Raw genomic sequence first — 17,202 nt, forward strand, 5'->3', positions numbered from 1 at the left:
GGACATCTACTTGTCTTCCTGTCTGCAAGTCCAGTGTTCCATCCATTGTTTCTCCAATATTTGTTTTAGATTAGTTTTTAACCTTTTAAAAAGCAGGGACAATTGTTCAATAGTATTTAGCATTACTTCTGGTCCTGATAACATCAAGTCTGTGTTGGCATAATTTTGTCTCCTCTTTTCATCCTCTCTTCTTTTTCAGTTATGTTGGTGAAATTTTCTCTTTCTAGGGGAATGACTTGACCACGTAAACATTTCAGCCAAACTGGCCTGCTGGCTGTTTCAAAAACTTGCTTTTCATTTCCTGCCTCTGCGCCTTTACACCCAGTCTAGCATATCTTAAAATGCACTTCTGTCTTTCCTCTGCTGTCCATTTAGCTTTCTTCAGGGCTCCACTCGTGTCATTTCCCATGGGAAGACTTTTTAGATTCTCCAAATTGCTCTCTTTATCTTCAGATTAGCTGGTATTTACATGTATTCCTCAGTAGAATGTAAGTTTCTTCAGGGTAGGGACTGTTTTGGTTTTGTATTTTTTCTTAACTACTAGCACAATGCTTTGTTGCTTAATAAACATTTGTTGAAATTTACTGAGTTACCTTCCTTATGTTATTCAATCCAAATTTCTTTTTATCTTCTTTATGTATTCTTTCCTTCTTGGTTGTTTGCTACACAGGAAGAGTATAGGCAAAGAACTGAGCCAAGCCTGGAGACATGGAGATATGAATTTGAAAATAGGGACTGTTTTTGCCATTCTTTGTATCCTGAGCTTAGCAATGTGCTTGACACATTAGTGCTTAATAAATTCTGGTTGACTGACTTTGGGTTTGTATGTGTATAGGACAGGGTGGATCTGAAAGAAGGTGATAGACTAGGGGCTTATCACTGCCCATCTCTTTTCATAACAGTGCTTCCTAGGCTCAGTACAAATTCTTTTTCATGGTGCTGTTGAATTGTTTCAGTCATGTCCGATTCTCCATGACCCCTTCTGGGGTTTTCTTGGCAGTGATACTGGAGTAGCAAACCATTTCCTTCTCCAGCTCATTTTGAAGATGAGGAAACATCTTCAGTAGTGATTCAGTAGTAATCCACAGCTAGAATATTGATTGTTAGAAGGGACTTAGTATAGAACAACCATCGCAGTAAGGGGGTAGGAGTTCTGGGCAGGGTTAAATGACTTGACCAGGTTCACACAACTCATAAGTATCTGAGGCTGGATTTGAATTCAGGTCTTCGTCGTTACGAACCCAGTGTTTTATCTACTGTACCATTTAGCTTTTGAACTTAAGGGCTTTGTTGGCTATAGCATCTTACAGAGTGCATTTTCGTATTGAAGATAAATACAGGACCTACAGTATTTCATGTTCAATCTTTGTATACTTTTAGCTCTTGTTATTCAATATTAGTACTTCATGTGATATTAAAAACTCATAATTAGTAATTGAAAATAAAGCTAAAGGTAAGTTTTTCAGTTTAGTGCTAAAATTTAATAGTGCCACTACATTTTTCATATTTTCATTTTACTTTGTGATTGTATCATAATGATATTTTACTTTGCAAGGAAATGATAATACTGCAATATTAAAGTGTGTATAGTATCTTCAAGGGACAATATTGTAAAAAAGCTTTTAAGGATTGTATTCCAGAGTTTTAATTTTCATTAACTAGTGTTTATGAATGCTAGACCCAAAGTGCCTGTCAGTAATTCTGTAGTGATTAAGTGAATAAATATTCTCAAGAACTTCCTGCTCTGGAAAGTGTTTAGATCAGTAGGATATTATATAGTATCTCTTAGGACTCATAATTTTTTAGAAGAAGAAATTGAATTTAAGATTTCTGTCTTGATGTCATTTCTTGATTGGAACCCTTAGGCTAATTTTGGGGGTTCAGAACTTGAATTATTTATAGCTATTATATACCTTAAGTAAAGGAATAGATCCTAAATGTCAATTTTTAAAGCTCATTGTGAGTATAGGAGGGGTACTTTCTTTTTAGAAAACTAGAAATGTGATGATACCCTTGACAGAAACAGATCTTTAGAAGAGGTGTGGAAAATTAAGTCTGCATTGAGCATGTTGAGTTTGAAATGTCTGTAGGATACCCAATTCAAAATATCCAATAGGCAGTTATTATCTCAGTGCTGTGGGACTAGAACTCAGGAGAAAGACAATAGCTAGATATATAGATCTGATTAGAGATAATAATTAGGCTCCTGTGACCTGATGAGGTCGCTTAATGAGAAAAGAGGGCCTAAGGTGTTGAAAGATTCTATCTAAACCAAGTATTCATAGCAGCACTTTTTATGGTAGTAAAAATTTTGAAACAATGATACCTATTGATTGAAGAATAGCTAAGCAATTTATAGTACATAAATATAATGTAGTATTACTACATTACAAGAAATGAGAAACATGAAAAATTGAGAAAAACACAAGAAATCTCAGCTTTGGTGTCTATCAGAGTGAAGTAAGTAGAACTAGGAAAATATATACACATGATATGAAAATATAAATAGAACAAAAAAATGAAACTGAGCGCTGTAATTTGAAAATCACATCTGATGCTGGAAAAGAATTAAGAAAACGTGCCTTCCTTCATTTGAAGAAATGGGAGACTTTGCATGTAGAAATATCACTGTATTTTGTCAGATATGATTGATGCCTTGGCTTGTTTTTCTTTTTTGTTTTTCTTTCTTTTTTGTTGTTGTTGGCTTTGTTAAAAGGGAAGACTTGCTGTGTAGTGGATGCAGAGAGATATTTTTCACAATTGAACATAATGAAAAATTTATAATTTTAAAAAATAAAATAAGGCAAGATCAAAACAGGGACACATTCATTAATCTCTCTGAGACTTATTTTTCCCCATTTGCAAAATGGAAATAATAATAATTGTCCTATTTACCAGATTTTCTGTGAGGATAGTGTTTTTATGAACAGTGTTGTACCAATATTACTCTTATGATGCTGACACACAAATTAGTAGCATTTCTAGAGGCAAAAGAGCACAGCTGCTCCATGGAAACCATAATCCTGAGATGTAAATCTATGGCAAATTGGTTTAGTGAGAGTATATTTCCTTCCCTGCCCAGACCTCATACCCTTTACTGTGGTGGTTCCGTTCTAAGTCCCTTGCAACAATCAATATTTTAGCAGTGGATTACTACTGAGTCAAACTATGGAGCAAAGCTGTCATTGTTTGATGAAGGTGGTTATCCCAGTTTCAGCCCACTGAGGGAAAACATTTAACCCTGTTACCCTAGCTACTCTGCCTAGAATTACTGAGCAGTAGTTACTTCATCATCACCAAATGCAAGTATGACTTCCACTAGGACCAATTATAATTTCTCTGTACCTCTTCTTTTTTGTTTTGTCTGTCTTTGGACCTAGGAGGATGAGATTCCTCTCTTGTTCTTTGTGTGAGACTACATTTAGGAGCCTCCTTGCCAAGATAAGCTGCAGTGCCTACATGTTGTGGTGATATTGGTGAGCATGAATTAGAACCAGGTGGTAGCTTCATTTGCTCTTGAACCTTTCCTTACCTCATAGTACCCAGCAACTAGTGTGGAAATCCTCAATGTGCTATTATTGAGAGAGGTATTACGTACTCTTTCTTACTTCATGGATCATGGAAGAACACATTTCTGACTGTCATAACCATTGAATGCCTGGTCACCAGGACTCTTGCCACCATGACCTGGCATAGGGCTAGCCCTTGAGACAACAGACTTCACTGCGAGGACTCTATAGCATCAGAGCCTCACAAGTCAAGCTTTTTTGCTTCCGGTATCTCAACCAAATCTAGTGCTGTTGTCACCAGGCATGACCTGGTAGTAAATGAACACTCTTCAAGCAAAGAATTTCCTGATTATTTATTATCCCTCAAAGGAGCAAAGGAACTTGAGCCAGATGTGAGTTCACTCAGGCCTCTGAGGACCCTTTCACTAGGGATCCATAGATCTGGGTTCATCCTGATCTTTCTTTTTTCATAGCACTTGAGAGGGAAGCTAAATGACACCATGCCAAGGGTCACATAGCTTGTTAGGGAGGGAGTTTTAGTCAAATGGTATTATTTTCCCTATCCTGTGATTAACAATCGCCCACTTTTTCTTCCCTTCATCTCTGATGCAGAGTTTTGGGATTTCTAGTTGGAAACCACCTTCCCCATATCATGGCTAAGTGCATTTCATTGATCTTTCTCACTCCCTCATACCTCAGTCCTCCCTCTTCCTAGTCTTTAACCTATTATACTCTTCGACTTAACAAATTCCCCTTTGTCTTAGAATTCTCTCTTTTTTTCCTATCATCTTGTACTTAGACCTGGCTTCCCCCAAATGAGAATTCCTAACTATCTTATTCCCCTAAAATACTAGATCAGTAGAAGGCATAGGCATGCAACTTGATCCTTGTTTCCATTTCTACTCTTCCTTTGTTAAATCAAGTATTAAATGCCTACTATGTACTAGGTAAAAAGTACAAAGAATGAAACAATCCCTACCTACTTCTCTATCCCTGACCTCTATGCTGACTTTCAGGCTCACATCTCCAACTACCTATTAAATATCTTGAACTATATGTCCTTTAAACATCTTAAACTCAGCATGTCTAAAAGTGAACTCATCATCCTTTTTGCCAAATGAAGTAGCAAATGAAGCTATCACCTGGTTCTAGTTCATGCTCAACAGTATCATCACAACATGCAGGCACTGCGGTTTATCTTGGCAAGGAGGCTTCTAAATCTAGTCCTCCACAAAGACCAAAACTCTTGTCTCTATGCCTTTGCCTAAGCTGACCCCTATATGTGTAATGTACTTTCTCTTCACTTCATCATCTTTGAACTTATATTTTCCTTCAAGATTCAACAGTATGACTTGCTCTATCATACCTATTTTGACTTACCCTCCTTTCCCCAGTTGATAGTATTCCCTGCCTCTGAAATTATTTTGTATATATTGTGCATTTTTTTGGTCTACATGAATATAAGGTTCTTGAGGGCAGGACAGAGTTTGTTTAGTTTTATTTTCTTATCTCAACTGTTGAATTTATGATAGGTACTTATTAAATGTTTGTTGAATATACGAATGAGTGAATATTACCAAGTAATAAATAATCACCATGATTTAGTGTCATGTAAAATTTATTATACTGTTATCAAATGACATCCAAAATATATGGCATAACTACTATGTAAATGTTGGTGGTTTATTGACTATCACAGTTGAAGGATATTTTTTGGATTATAAGTAATAGGAATATGTATTATTTGGATATCTTTCAGTGAGATAATAAAGTGGCATATGCTGGGTAACTTACTAACACCTTCATCTCTAACCTCTTAGCATGAATTGGTTTATCATATCATTTTTCCCACTCAGAAGCAATGGATTTCAGATGACCAACTTTTTGCCTACTTCAGTTTCACATAGAATTTAAACTAATCACTTTGCAATATCCAGATCAGGAGTGAGGAACCTTTTCATCTTGGAAGGCCACATTAATATTTAGCTGTAATCAAATAAGGCCACATTCAAGAAACGTTAGTTAGATATACTTAAAAATGTACATTATTTTGTAAAACTCTAACTACTATGTACTTAATTTCAAAAAATGAATACTATTTGTTATTTTTAAATTAACTAACGTTTTAATGACTTTGTCGTGTCTGTTTTTTGTTAGAAAGCATTTGAATATTTGGTCGCAGCAAGATCTGCTTTTTCAGTTGATTCTCTAGATTGGTATCAGTCATTTGTGACCTTAAGGGCATCTTGATTTGGGTTAGGTAGGAGAATGCAGATTCGCAGCAATAAGTGGCTGAAAAGCAAGAAAGCATTTTTTGGGTATGTTCCCCAAAGTATGGGTATTCTACTGCATTTTTCCATATTCAATTGGATTTTTCTTAGCATCAAACAATGACTTTAAAATATCATCTACGAGAGCTCAGTCAATTCCATGTGTAGTTTTTTAGGTGCCTTGGTGATAGGTAAAGTTGAAATACTCACTTGAGTGTGATGTCATGATTCCCAAAGTCAATGAACCTTTCATTGTATTTTCTGAGTAATAAGTCTGTAACAGTTGTGTATTTTTCAGATGATTTGCATATGTCATCCTCCTGCTCATCAATGGGGAAAATTTTCATCTATAACTTCCTTTTGAAAAAGTGTTTTGAAAAAAGTTAGCTTTTTTCAAAATGCTTGAATTTCTTGCCACATATCACATATAGACTTAGTTTTACCTTGCAAAGAAATATTTAAGTTGTTTTGATTTGACATCACACAGAAATGCAGCGTTCCTGTAGAAATCTTTTAATAATTCATATCGCTGATTCTGTTCTTCATAAAATTTAACTATCTCTTCTTGCAGAGAACATTTTGGCTAGCACCTGTCCCTGCTGTAGCCAATGTACTTTAGAATGACGGGCAAATCCACACTGGATACTTAATTGTTCAACTTTTTTTTTTTTTTAATTTAACTTTTAACATTCATTTTCACAAAATTTTGGGTTCCAAGTTTTCTCCCCTTTTGTCCCCTCCCCCCACCCCAGAACACCGAGCATTCTAATTGCCCCTGTCTGCCAATCTGCCCTCTCTTCTATCACCCTCTCTGCCCTTGTCTCCATCCTGTACCCGTTTACCTTTATTACTTATTTCCTAGTGGCAAGAACAGTACTCAACAGTTGTTCCTAAAACTTTGAGATCCAACTTATGGATTACTAATGTTGTAATCATGCTGGTTAATCTGGGAGGATTGTTTTGTTAAAACATTTGATTCTTTGGTATTTTAAATTCATTCATTTGAAAAATAAAATAAAAATAAAAAAGATGAACAAAAATGTATTAATAAAAATAAAAATATTTGTTCTCTAAAACTTGGATTCATTCCAAAGGCTTGACTTAAGGACCTAAAAGACCACATGTGGTCCAGATTCCCCACCCCTGATCCAGATAATACAGACTTGTAAATTTAAATTGATGTTTTATTGTAGTCATGATTTTGACTCATCATTGCAAAATGAATTGTTATAAAAAAATTTTTAAACCTATTTTTAGATGATACTTCCCACAAATTCAGGGTCTTTGGAAATTTGACTGCTTTTAGGAAAAAGGGTCTTTTGCTTTCTTTTTTGTTTTTTTTCATCAGGGAGCTTGTTAGGCAAAATATTACCCTTTTCCTCCATCTGTTTTGTTTTACCTTTGACAAAAGTACAGTGGTAACTTTGATAGCTTTCCTTATAAAAGTCAGGAAGAACTGTGAATTTATTCATTCAAGGTTATCTGTAGAAATGTTTAGCTGTATTTATTTTATTGTAAAATTTCTTTTAGATATTAGAAATCATTTAATGTCTTTAATATGCAGATTCAGTAGTAGTTTATAAAAAATCAGTTGACAGTTTTAGCATCTTTTGAGTATTTATTAATATTCTTAGCATGCTTGCTTAAGTAGATTATAGTGCAATAGAATCTTAATAAACTGACTAAGAAATCTTTTAGTTTGGAAAAAATTGTTCCCTATTGCATATAAAATTGTAGATTCAAGCTTGGAAGTAATAGAGAATTTTAGTGTTATGTGGTAAGTGACCATGGAAATCTTACTTTACTAGTATTAGACAATGAGTACTTTAAAATTAAAATGAGTACTCCTAAAATTTTTAATTTTTTTTTAGTTAACAAGCATTTTTCTTTCCCTATATTCTCTGTCCCCCATTTTAGAAAAACAAATCCTTGTAACAAATACACAGTCAAAAAAAATTCTCACATTAGCTATGTCCAAAAATACATAGATCATACCGTTCTTAAAGAACAAGGCAAGTTGAAATTTCCTATTTGTTTGTTTCCTCTTCACAGTTTTAAATAGTATCATAATATAAGCATGGTCTTTTTTTTGATTTTCTAAAAGGTGTTGAAGTGAAATAATATTTTAGTATAAAGAAAAGAAATGTAATTCATTGAAGAGCTCATTTTTGTGAGGATGTTCATGAGTTAAAATTCTTGTGTATTCACTTATACTGTAAAATGTAGTTGATGTATTGATTTTGCTGAATAGTGTTAGGGTTGGGTTTTTTAACTTTTTTTCTTTTTTTATAGAATAGGGGAAGGAGTAATGTATTTGGAAATGAATGTGATCTAAAAAACAAAAGGCACCAATAGAAAAAGGTCATTCTTTCAAAGGGAATTTTTCCTAGTTTTCATTAATTTTAAAATCTGGTTTTAGTATTTTTTTCAGGAAAAGAGAAAACAAACTACTATAAACATATTTTTCATTGAAAAAAATTTAACCTTACTAGTGTCAAAATTTTTTAACAGTAACAAGCTTATAGAACATTTCAACTTATTCTGTATTATTTTGTGATTACTGGTGCCTTGTTGACTAACGTAAAGCTCAGTTGTTGTAATTTAAGATTCAAAGTTATATATCTGAATTTAAGACCCTGCTTATCTTTTTTTTTACAGGAGACTTTGCAGCAGTTGATCATGATGTCTTTGCCAAATGTCTTAACCATTGGCAAAAATCCCTTTTCTGGTAAGTATTAAAATTAGCTTAATGTTGTGATTTCTTTGTCATTGTAAATTCAGGAATGAAAGCAGAGTAGGTCAGTAAAACATGTCTTGGAAAATTATTGTTGAAGACATATGCTGCTTCCACATTTTTTAATGTCTGATTCTAAAATATTATTCAGTCAAAAGTTTTGACTTGTCTTTTAATGCAAAATGGTGAAAAAAGGTTCTTTATGTAGTTTTCATTATTTAAGAGAATCAATAAATATTTTATTAAATATCTGCTGTATGCTCTGTCAAGTATTTCCATAGGTGTTGGGAATGATAAAGTTTTAGCATTTGTTAAATTTGAAATATCAGTTTTAATCTCTGAGTACTTGAAAAATCATTATCAGCTTCTTTTGAATGTGGATGATTATTGGATTCATTTGTTCTTCTAACCACTTCTCAAATGGACAAAATTATTATCCTCAAAACCAATAGTATTTTACTTGTGGCTTTAACTTGTACACTTAACCCTCTTTTTAAAAAAAAAGTTGCCCCCACACCATCCTTTAGAGAGAAGGTAGGACTTCAACCTAAGTCTTCTGGTTTTGAGGCTAGCTTTCTTTACACTACATCACATCCATACTACCTAGAATGTGCTTGATTAAATATCCATATCTAAAAACTTGGAAGATAAAAAGTTTCAAGCAATCCTATCTTTCTTCTTCCCCTTCTCCAGAAAAGTGCAGAAAAGGTAGGTATTCCATTACTCACTGATATTCCGAGGTAGCTAGATGTCTCAGTGGATAGAGCATTGGGCCTGGAGTCAGGAAGACCCAAATTCAAGTATGACCTCAGGTACTAGCTGTGTGATACTGGGCAAGTTACTTAACCTCTGTTTGCCTCAGATCCACATCTGTAAAATGAACTGGAGAAGGAAATGACAAACCACTCCACTATCTTTGCCAAGAGAACTCCACAATATGTCCCATAAGATCACAAAGACTTGTACTGATTGGACAACAACAACAGTCCTCCAAAAGAAAACTGCCCGGGTAATAGTCATGGAAAATGAAAAAGGTGGAAGTTGTATTAAGGATCAAAGTAATCATTAGTGTTTTTGTGTAACTTTTTCCCTCTAAACATCGTCTCTGTTGTCTTATCTTGTTCACTTTTCAAATATATATTTTTCCATTATTTATGCTTTCATCTTTAGCTTTTAATTTTTCACTTTATTTTTTGTATTTTGATATCACATATTTTGGATTATGCATTTGTATACTTTATAACAAATATTTGATTTTTAAATTATCTCTAGTAATGTGTTTCAATTTGGATCAATCCGTCTTGTTATTTTAATTTTTAAAGGTGTCTAGATTTTGAAACATCATGAAGTAGACTGTTTCCTATTAATGCTGGTACATAAAACTATACACTATAAGGGTGTTACCATATGTGAACTGCATGAGTTAGTTTTAGGAGACTGAAAAGTATCGATGTTAACATTAGATAGTTGTATAAAACCAACAGAATAAAATGTATTTTTAGCTGCAAAGTCATTGTATTGAGGTCATATTAGGTACAATAAATAAATTATATGCTTTCTTGTCTTACTTGTCTCCCTTGCTCACCACCAGAAAGAAGGGGAAACAAAAAGATTTCTTTCTCTTTGTTATATTGGCTACGTTATTCTATAAACAGTTGGAAATATAAAGCATAAAAAGCAAATATTCTTCCCAGTATCTTTTACCCTTTGTTGTGAAAGTCCTAGAGGTCTTACAGAGGACTTTCTCTCACCTAAATGACCTTAAAGCTGTTATTGGACAGCCCCAGTCTTAGAGATATGTATGAGAAGCCTAAAATAGGCAGTAGTAGAAGGAGAAAAATTAAACCAGAAAAATTGGAGAAGTAAAACAAATCAGAAGACAGCAACGCTATGGCCTTCTAAATGAGTGACTGAGTTTGGGAAAATGAAGACCAGAAAATTCGAAGATTTACTTCTAAGAAGTGAGTCTTAAATCTATATTGTTTGTCCTGTGTGGCAGACAATTCTTTATCTTTATAGTTCATAACAAATCTCCTGATAATGAGTTGACTTTATGGTTGAGGGAAAAATGAAAAATATCAGAGGTGCAGCAAAGATGATGACGCTTCCTGCACAGTGACCAGTCATTTTTGTGGGTCAGGTGTCATGTGGAATAGGTAGCTAAGAGGTTATTATCCTTTTGAATGTCACCTGTCCTAGCAGCCAAGACCTCCCTTTCCCCAAGATTTCCAGGGAGGAGAATATCCTATCTTTGAGTGTTTAAGAGGCCTCTTACATGTTGCCTCCTTCTTTGTAGAATGGATAGGCACATTCACGACTTCACAGCGTTGGGACCCTTTGGCTCTTCAGATGTGAGACAGACAGAGACACACAGAGACACACATGCATCCCTTTGCCAATTTGATGCTATACTCCAGTGTCATCATGGCTCGTATTCCACAGCTGATGAGATCATAAACCTGGCACACACTTTAGCTCAGGCAACTCCAAAGGATTCTGCTTTATTAAACCAAGACTAAGTTCCCTCTTCCCATCTGTACTTATCTTTTCCAATGCAGGAAATTGTGGCTAGTTGGCCCTCACTGAGGGACCCATGAGCTCCTGACATCTCAAACTCACAAGGCTGCCACTAAGGCTAGGAATGTTACCTCAAGATTGCTCACTTATGCTCAGGGAAAGAGAAACAATGAAAAAGCAAAAAGAAAAAGAACCAGAACTACTTTGTGACATTATAGGTGCCCTGTCTACTGTGTGTAGGAAGTACCCATTCCTGCCAAGAGAAGGGAAGATACCTCAGGCTTGAGCTCTGATGCCATAGAGAGTTGGGGGTTGGATAAGATGAAATTGGCAGTAGATAATAGAATGAAGGATTTGAAGGTAGAGGATAATGTGGAGTTGAATTGGTTTACCAAGGGATCAGTATTGGAGGAGAAGAGTATAGACAATGCCTAGAAAAGAACCTGCAGGTAGTGTGATTGCAGGTCACCCCGACGACAAAGAATAAGGTTAGGAGTTAAAATGCCAAGGGAAAGATGGAATGATAAAACATTATCAGATACAGGATATTGTTTTCCAGAATTTCTCACCATAGAAGGAGAACATTTGTGAGGTGATTGCAAGATCAAGAGTATGACTATATGTAAGTATAGCTAAGGTGGGATAGAGGACTAAGGTCATGGAGATTAAGTGGACTGAAGAACTGGTAAGTTAGGATATTTGAGGGAACATTAATATGTATGTTGAAGTACCAAATTAATAGGTCAGGAACTGAGGTGGAGAAAAGGTACCCAGCCAAGTACTGAACTTATTGAGGAGGGAGGAAATTTGTAGACTCTCCAGGGAGTGGTAGGTAATAGCCATTATGATCTGCATTGGTGATACATTTGGGTAGAGAAAATTTCAAAGTAGAAGTTTCTGACTGCTGTTGTTAAAGAGAAAATCTGCAAGTAGCAATAGAGACTAAGGATTGTTGCCCTGGTACAACCAATGTGATAGAAAAGTGTGACCAGTACTGAAAAGAATCCTGAGGGAAGCCCAGTAACAATGAAAGACCTAAGATAGAAAGAATGAGAAAGAATAGGTTTAAGATAAAAGAAGTTTGTTAATTCTAGAGCAGGAGTTCTGAAGGGCACACTGCAAGGAGAGAGTATATCTAGAGAAGAAAGTTGAGGGAGTATGGTTAAAGTAGATGAGAGTGAAGGAGAAGAGTTGGTGTAGGGGAACAGTATTCATTAACAGCTTGGGATTCAATAGCAGTGATATGGAGAAGAGCATAATGGCCTGGATATATTAACCATTGAAGAAGCAGAGTATCAGTGGACAGAAACAGGTTGGAAGAGAAAGGCAGGCGGTTAGACTCTTCAAAGTCTTTGTATCCCTAGTCCTTAAAGATAGGCACTTAATAAATGTTAAAAATAGTATCTATATACATTTTCAAGTAGTATTGTATGTTTGTAACATTGTTCTGTCTGTAAAATGTTTACTTATTTATTATTCTGAGTGTTACTGCATATTTCCTTGAAGCTAAATAAAAGATCCAGTTGACATTATAGAAAAGAAAAACAAGTAGAGAACAATAATAGGACAACATTATATGTTATCAAATGCAGTAATTTTGCCTGTTTTTCCTTGTCACTTGTTTTTTTTGTTTGTTTCATCTGATGAGAGCAAGGGATTGAAATAAATTTTATTTAAGTACACAAGGCATCGATAAGCTTATTTTTAAATGATGAATTCTTGAATTAATTTACATTAAATTGAGTTGAATCATGGAAGAAGCTAAGAGTTAAGTCAAGAAGGATGTATTCTGGGATTGTGGGACAGCTAATGAAGAGACTCAGCAATGGGAGTTGTCATATGATATCTGGGAACAGTTAGTAGACCAGTTTTGCCAGAATGTAAAGTGTGTGAAGTGGGGTGATATGAAATGTCCTAAAGGCAGGTAGGAATCATTTTGGGGGGGAGTGTTTAAATATCAACTGGAGGAAATTGTATTCATCTTAGAGGCAGTTGGGAGCCCTTAAGAGTTTTCAGCAAGGGAGTGACATACAGTGAGTTCTATGTTGAATGGATATTAATTAGGCAGTTGTGTGGAGTACTGAAAGGGAAGGGGAAGGAAAGAGACTTGAAGGTAGAAGCTTATTTACAACAGTCCAGCTTTTGAGGTCTTGAGCTAGGTATAATGACTTTGTTATTGGAGAGAAGGGATGGATATAAAAATTGTTGAGGTAGAATGGACAAGTGTGGTAATCCTATTCAGTAAATTCTGGTGGCTAACATTCACTTTCAGGATCAGATATAAAATCCTCTATTTGATGTATCAGAGCCCTACACAATCTTCTCTCCCCTCCTTTTTAGTCTTCTTATGTCTCATTCACCACTACAAACTGTACTTTTCATTCCAGTGACACTGGACATTGAAAGCTGCCTTTTTACTAACTGTTCCTCATACCTAGAATTCTCTTTTCTCCTTATGTCCACTTCCTGGATTCCTTCAAATCCCAGCTAAAGTATAACCTTCTGCAGGAAGTCTTTCCCTATTCCACTTAATACTTTCCCTCTTGTTTACCTCTAGCTATAAATCAGTTGTTTGTATGTAGTTCTTTGCATGCAGTCTGCCTCAATGGACAGTGGACTTTTTGTGATCTGGAAGTGTATTTTTGCCTTTCATTGTAACCCCAACACTTAACATAGTGTCTAGCACATGGTAGGTGCTTAATAAATGCCTCTCAACTAACTGTTTGATTAGTTAGAATTTACACTGTTTAATATTATATGAAACTTGTGAGAGCGGAAGAAGATGAGTGAATCTGAGTTTTTGAATCTTGGTGAGTGGAATGACAGTGGTGCCCTCAAAAGAAATAGGGAAGTTTGGAGGAGTGATATGTTTGCAAGTGGATTGATTTTTGCATAGAGGATTAGGTATAAAAATTAAAATGAAAGTAAATATAATCTAAACTTTAAAAGTACTTTGAATATTGAAAGGGAACATGAATGGAAAAAGAGCTTCACTTCACTATTTGGAAACAAAATGCCATTCTTCATTTTTAATTTATCCTTATAGTCTGACTTTTATCTTTAAAATAAAGAAGACAGATATGGAAGATTAGAGAGGAAAGCTGGTCTGTTGGAGAAGTCAGCATGGTGTGAAAAAGATGGGATAGAGATCAAGGAAGGCATGTGAAAGGGTTGTCTTTGGCATGGAGGAGGGCCATTCTTCTAATGAAACAGGTGAAGATAATGGGGAAAGACAACTGGTTAATTCTTTAAAGGCTCTACTCAGGTTCCATCTCCTCCATGAAACCATCTCTGACCAACATTTGCCCCAAGAAAGTGAGCTTTTTTCCCTTTCAAATTTTCCTGAAGTATTTTGTTTAAATTGCTTATTTACTTTTCTCATGCTCAATCTTAACGTTTCCTATTAGTAGAATGTAGGTTTCTTGAGAGTAGGGTGTTTTTTTTCCATCTTCACAGGGCCATTGTTTTAAAACAATACACTATGTGTTTAATAAATACTTGTTTAATTTATTTTAATTATTGTTGATACAAGTCTGCATCTTCTTTAGCCCATGATGTGAAGTCAAACAATCTTTAAAAGTTGCGGTACTTTGCTGCTATCTCCTCTATCTGCTGTTAGCCTCTCATTTCTCACTATCAGTAGGTTCTTCTGCTGATCTGCAATTTAAACACAGATGCCTGGTGATTGCCTAAGTGTGATGATGATTCCTTTGCTAGAGAATAAAATGCTAAGGAGGAACTAGGGAGAGCTGTTTGTTACTGAGAGATCTTTTTTCCTTGACTTTTATTCATGGCTTCATTCTGGATGAATCTTCTGGAAATCAGACTCCACTGCCCCTCACCTCTGTTCTCATAAGTGAGATGTTATTGTTCTTAAACCTTCATTAAATTGATGAGCATCAGCTAACTATACAGCAATGCTGAAAGAGGCACAATCTTTTTAAAATTTATTTTTAACATTCATTTTGAAAATTTTGAGTTCCAAATTCCCTCTCTCTCTCTCCATTCTTTCCACCATCCACTGAGAAGGCAAGCAATATCATACCCATCAGACATGTGAAGTCATGCAAAATATATTTCCACATTATCCATGTTGCAAAAAAAAAAGGCAAGAAAAATAAAGTAAAAAACCAAGATGCTTCAATCTTCACTCAGAGTTGATCCGTTTTCTCTGGAGGTGGATAGCATTTTTTATTATGACTCCTTTAGAATTGTCTTAGATCATTGTATTGATCAGAGTAGCTGTCTTTCATTGTTGATCCTTGCTATGATGTTGTTGTTACTGTGTACAATATTCTCCTATTTCACTTTGCATCAGCTCATGTAAATCTTCCCAGGTTTTTCTGAAATTATTTCTTAAATCACAGTAGTGCCATATCACAATCATATATAGCATAACTTATTCAGCCATTTCCTAATTGATGGGCATCCCCTCAATTTCCAATTCTTTGCCATCACAGAGAGAGTTAATTTAAATATTTTTGAACATATAGGTCCTTTTCTCTTTTCTTTGATCTCTTTGGGTACAATAGTGGTATTACTGGGTCAAAAGGCATGTGCACAGGTTTTTTTTAGCCCTTTAGGCATAGTTCTAAATTACTCTGCAGAATAGTTGGACTAGCTCACAGTTACTTCAAGTCAGCTACCATCAGCAAATGAGGGGGTTGGAAAAAATGACCTCTTAGATCCCTTTCACCTAGAAATCCTAGGATTTCCATAGCATTTCTTTGCCTTAGATTGTCCATTTAATACCGTTGTTTAAAGTTCATAGAAGATCTTTTAAAGTGAAAATGTTGCACGGGACAGAGGAAAGGCAATAGAAACCTGGAAATTTCCCTCCTTGGAGGAATTATAACTTGGGTCTGGAAATTATTTAGATATAAATCTAATATAAAAGGTGTGGAAATGCTTTAATGTATCTCATTTTTTTTTTTTAATTTTAGAACAAGGTACAGAAGAAATTAAAAAGTTACTGTTGCTTTTACTTGGTTGTGCTGTTCAGGTGAGTTAAAATATTTTTTAATGTTTTATTTTGGTAAATAAATGTTTCTAGTTAGTCTAGTCCCCAAAACCAATTTTTTTTAAAAAAAATTTATAGAGATTTTTCAGTCTCCAAATGATGTAAGTTGGGACCATTTTTTTGATGATTTCTTTTAGGAATATTTTTTGTAACGTATAATTACCTGTAGATCAAATACTTGAAAAAAGCTGTTGCTTTTTCATTTGTGTCATTTTACTTATTATGCAGATCACAATTTCATTCACACCATGGGGAAGTGTCATGGTTTGTGAAAAGAGCAGTGGATTTAATAATCAAGAAGATCTGTATTCACATCTGACTTCACATGCTTATTAGCTGTGATTTTCAACAAGTGACTTACCTTAGATTCCTCATCCGCAAAATGAGTGTAAGAGCACCTACTTCACACAGCTCATCAGATGAGATGATTTATATGAAGTGCTTTGCAAACTTCTATATAAATCTCAGCTATTATCATCACCATAATCATTGTCATGGTTTAGTATACAGCTTGATGAGTTGCTAGTGCCACAATAATTAATAGCAGGTAGCCAACATTCTGGTGAAAAATTTAGCTAATCTTATTGTCAAACAGCAAATACACAGGCTGATTTGTTAGGGCTTGCCAGGCCTTATGCCGGAGATCATTTCCAGATCTCAGGTAGTATGTACTTTGGTGAAGGGAAGAGAGTAAGCATTTACTGTTGAGTTCTTTTCCTATTTACTTTTTCAGTATTTCCCTTGAGAATTTTATATTTTCTTTTAAAAAAATGGAACAATTAGTAATAGAGTAAATCTATCTAATTCAGTCTACTAAATTCCTAGAGATGGAATTTCTGGTTTTGCAAAGTTGGATTTACTGATAAACCAGATTTTTAAAGTTGATCTTGCTCTTTTGGGAAGCCATAAAAGTATCTGGATTGGTATCATTTTCATACTGTTACAGGATCATAGATGTGTATATAACGTGTGAGTTACTTGGGACAAGCAATTTTTTTGGTATAGTTTCATTTTGTGACAGCAGTGATTTAGCTTGTGTTCTTTATTGGCATCACACTGACTCAGAACATTTTACTGTGAAACAAAATGGAACTCTGTCACCTGAGTGCTGGGTTTTATGCCATGTACGTGTGCTTCATTTTTCTTTTATTG

At 34.9% G+C, this 17,202-nt stretch overlaps 1 protein-coding gene across 12 annotated transcripts in view; it reads left to right on the top strand.

Annotated features, from left to right (window-relative positions):
• The window catches only part of CCDC88A (coiled-coil domain containing 88A), a 158,593-nt gene that overhangs the window by 40,735 nt on the left and 100,656 nt on the right, over nt 1–17,202 (top strand). For all 12 annotated transcript variants that reach the window (XM_072635531.1, XM_072635532.1, XM_072635534.1 and 9 more), the window contains exons 4-5: nt 8,438–8,507; nt 15,974–16,032. In XM_072635531.1, coding sequence (XP_072491632.1) covers nt 8,438–8,507; nt 15,974–16,032 — 129 coding nt within the window. The remainder of the gene's footprint in view (nt 1–8,437; nt 8,508–15,973; nt 16,033–17,202) is intronic.

Source organism: Notamacropus eugenii, chromosome 1, assembly GCF_028372415.1.
Source record: "Notamacropus eugenii isolate mMacEug1 chromosome 1, mMacEug1.pri_v2, whole genome shotgun sequence".
Lineage (NCBI taxonomy): Eukaryota > Metazoa > Chordata > Mammalia > Diprotodontia > Macropodidae > Notamacropus > Notamacropus eugenii.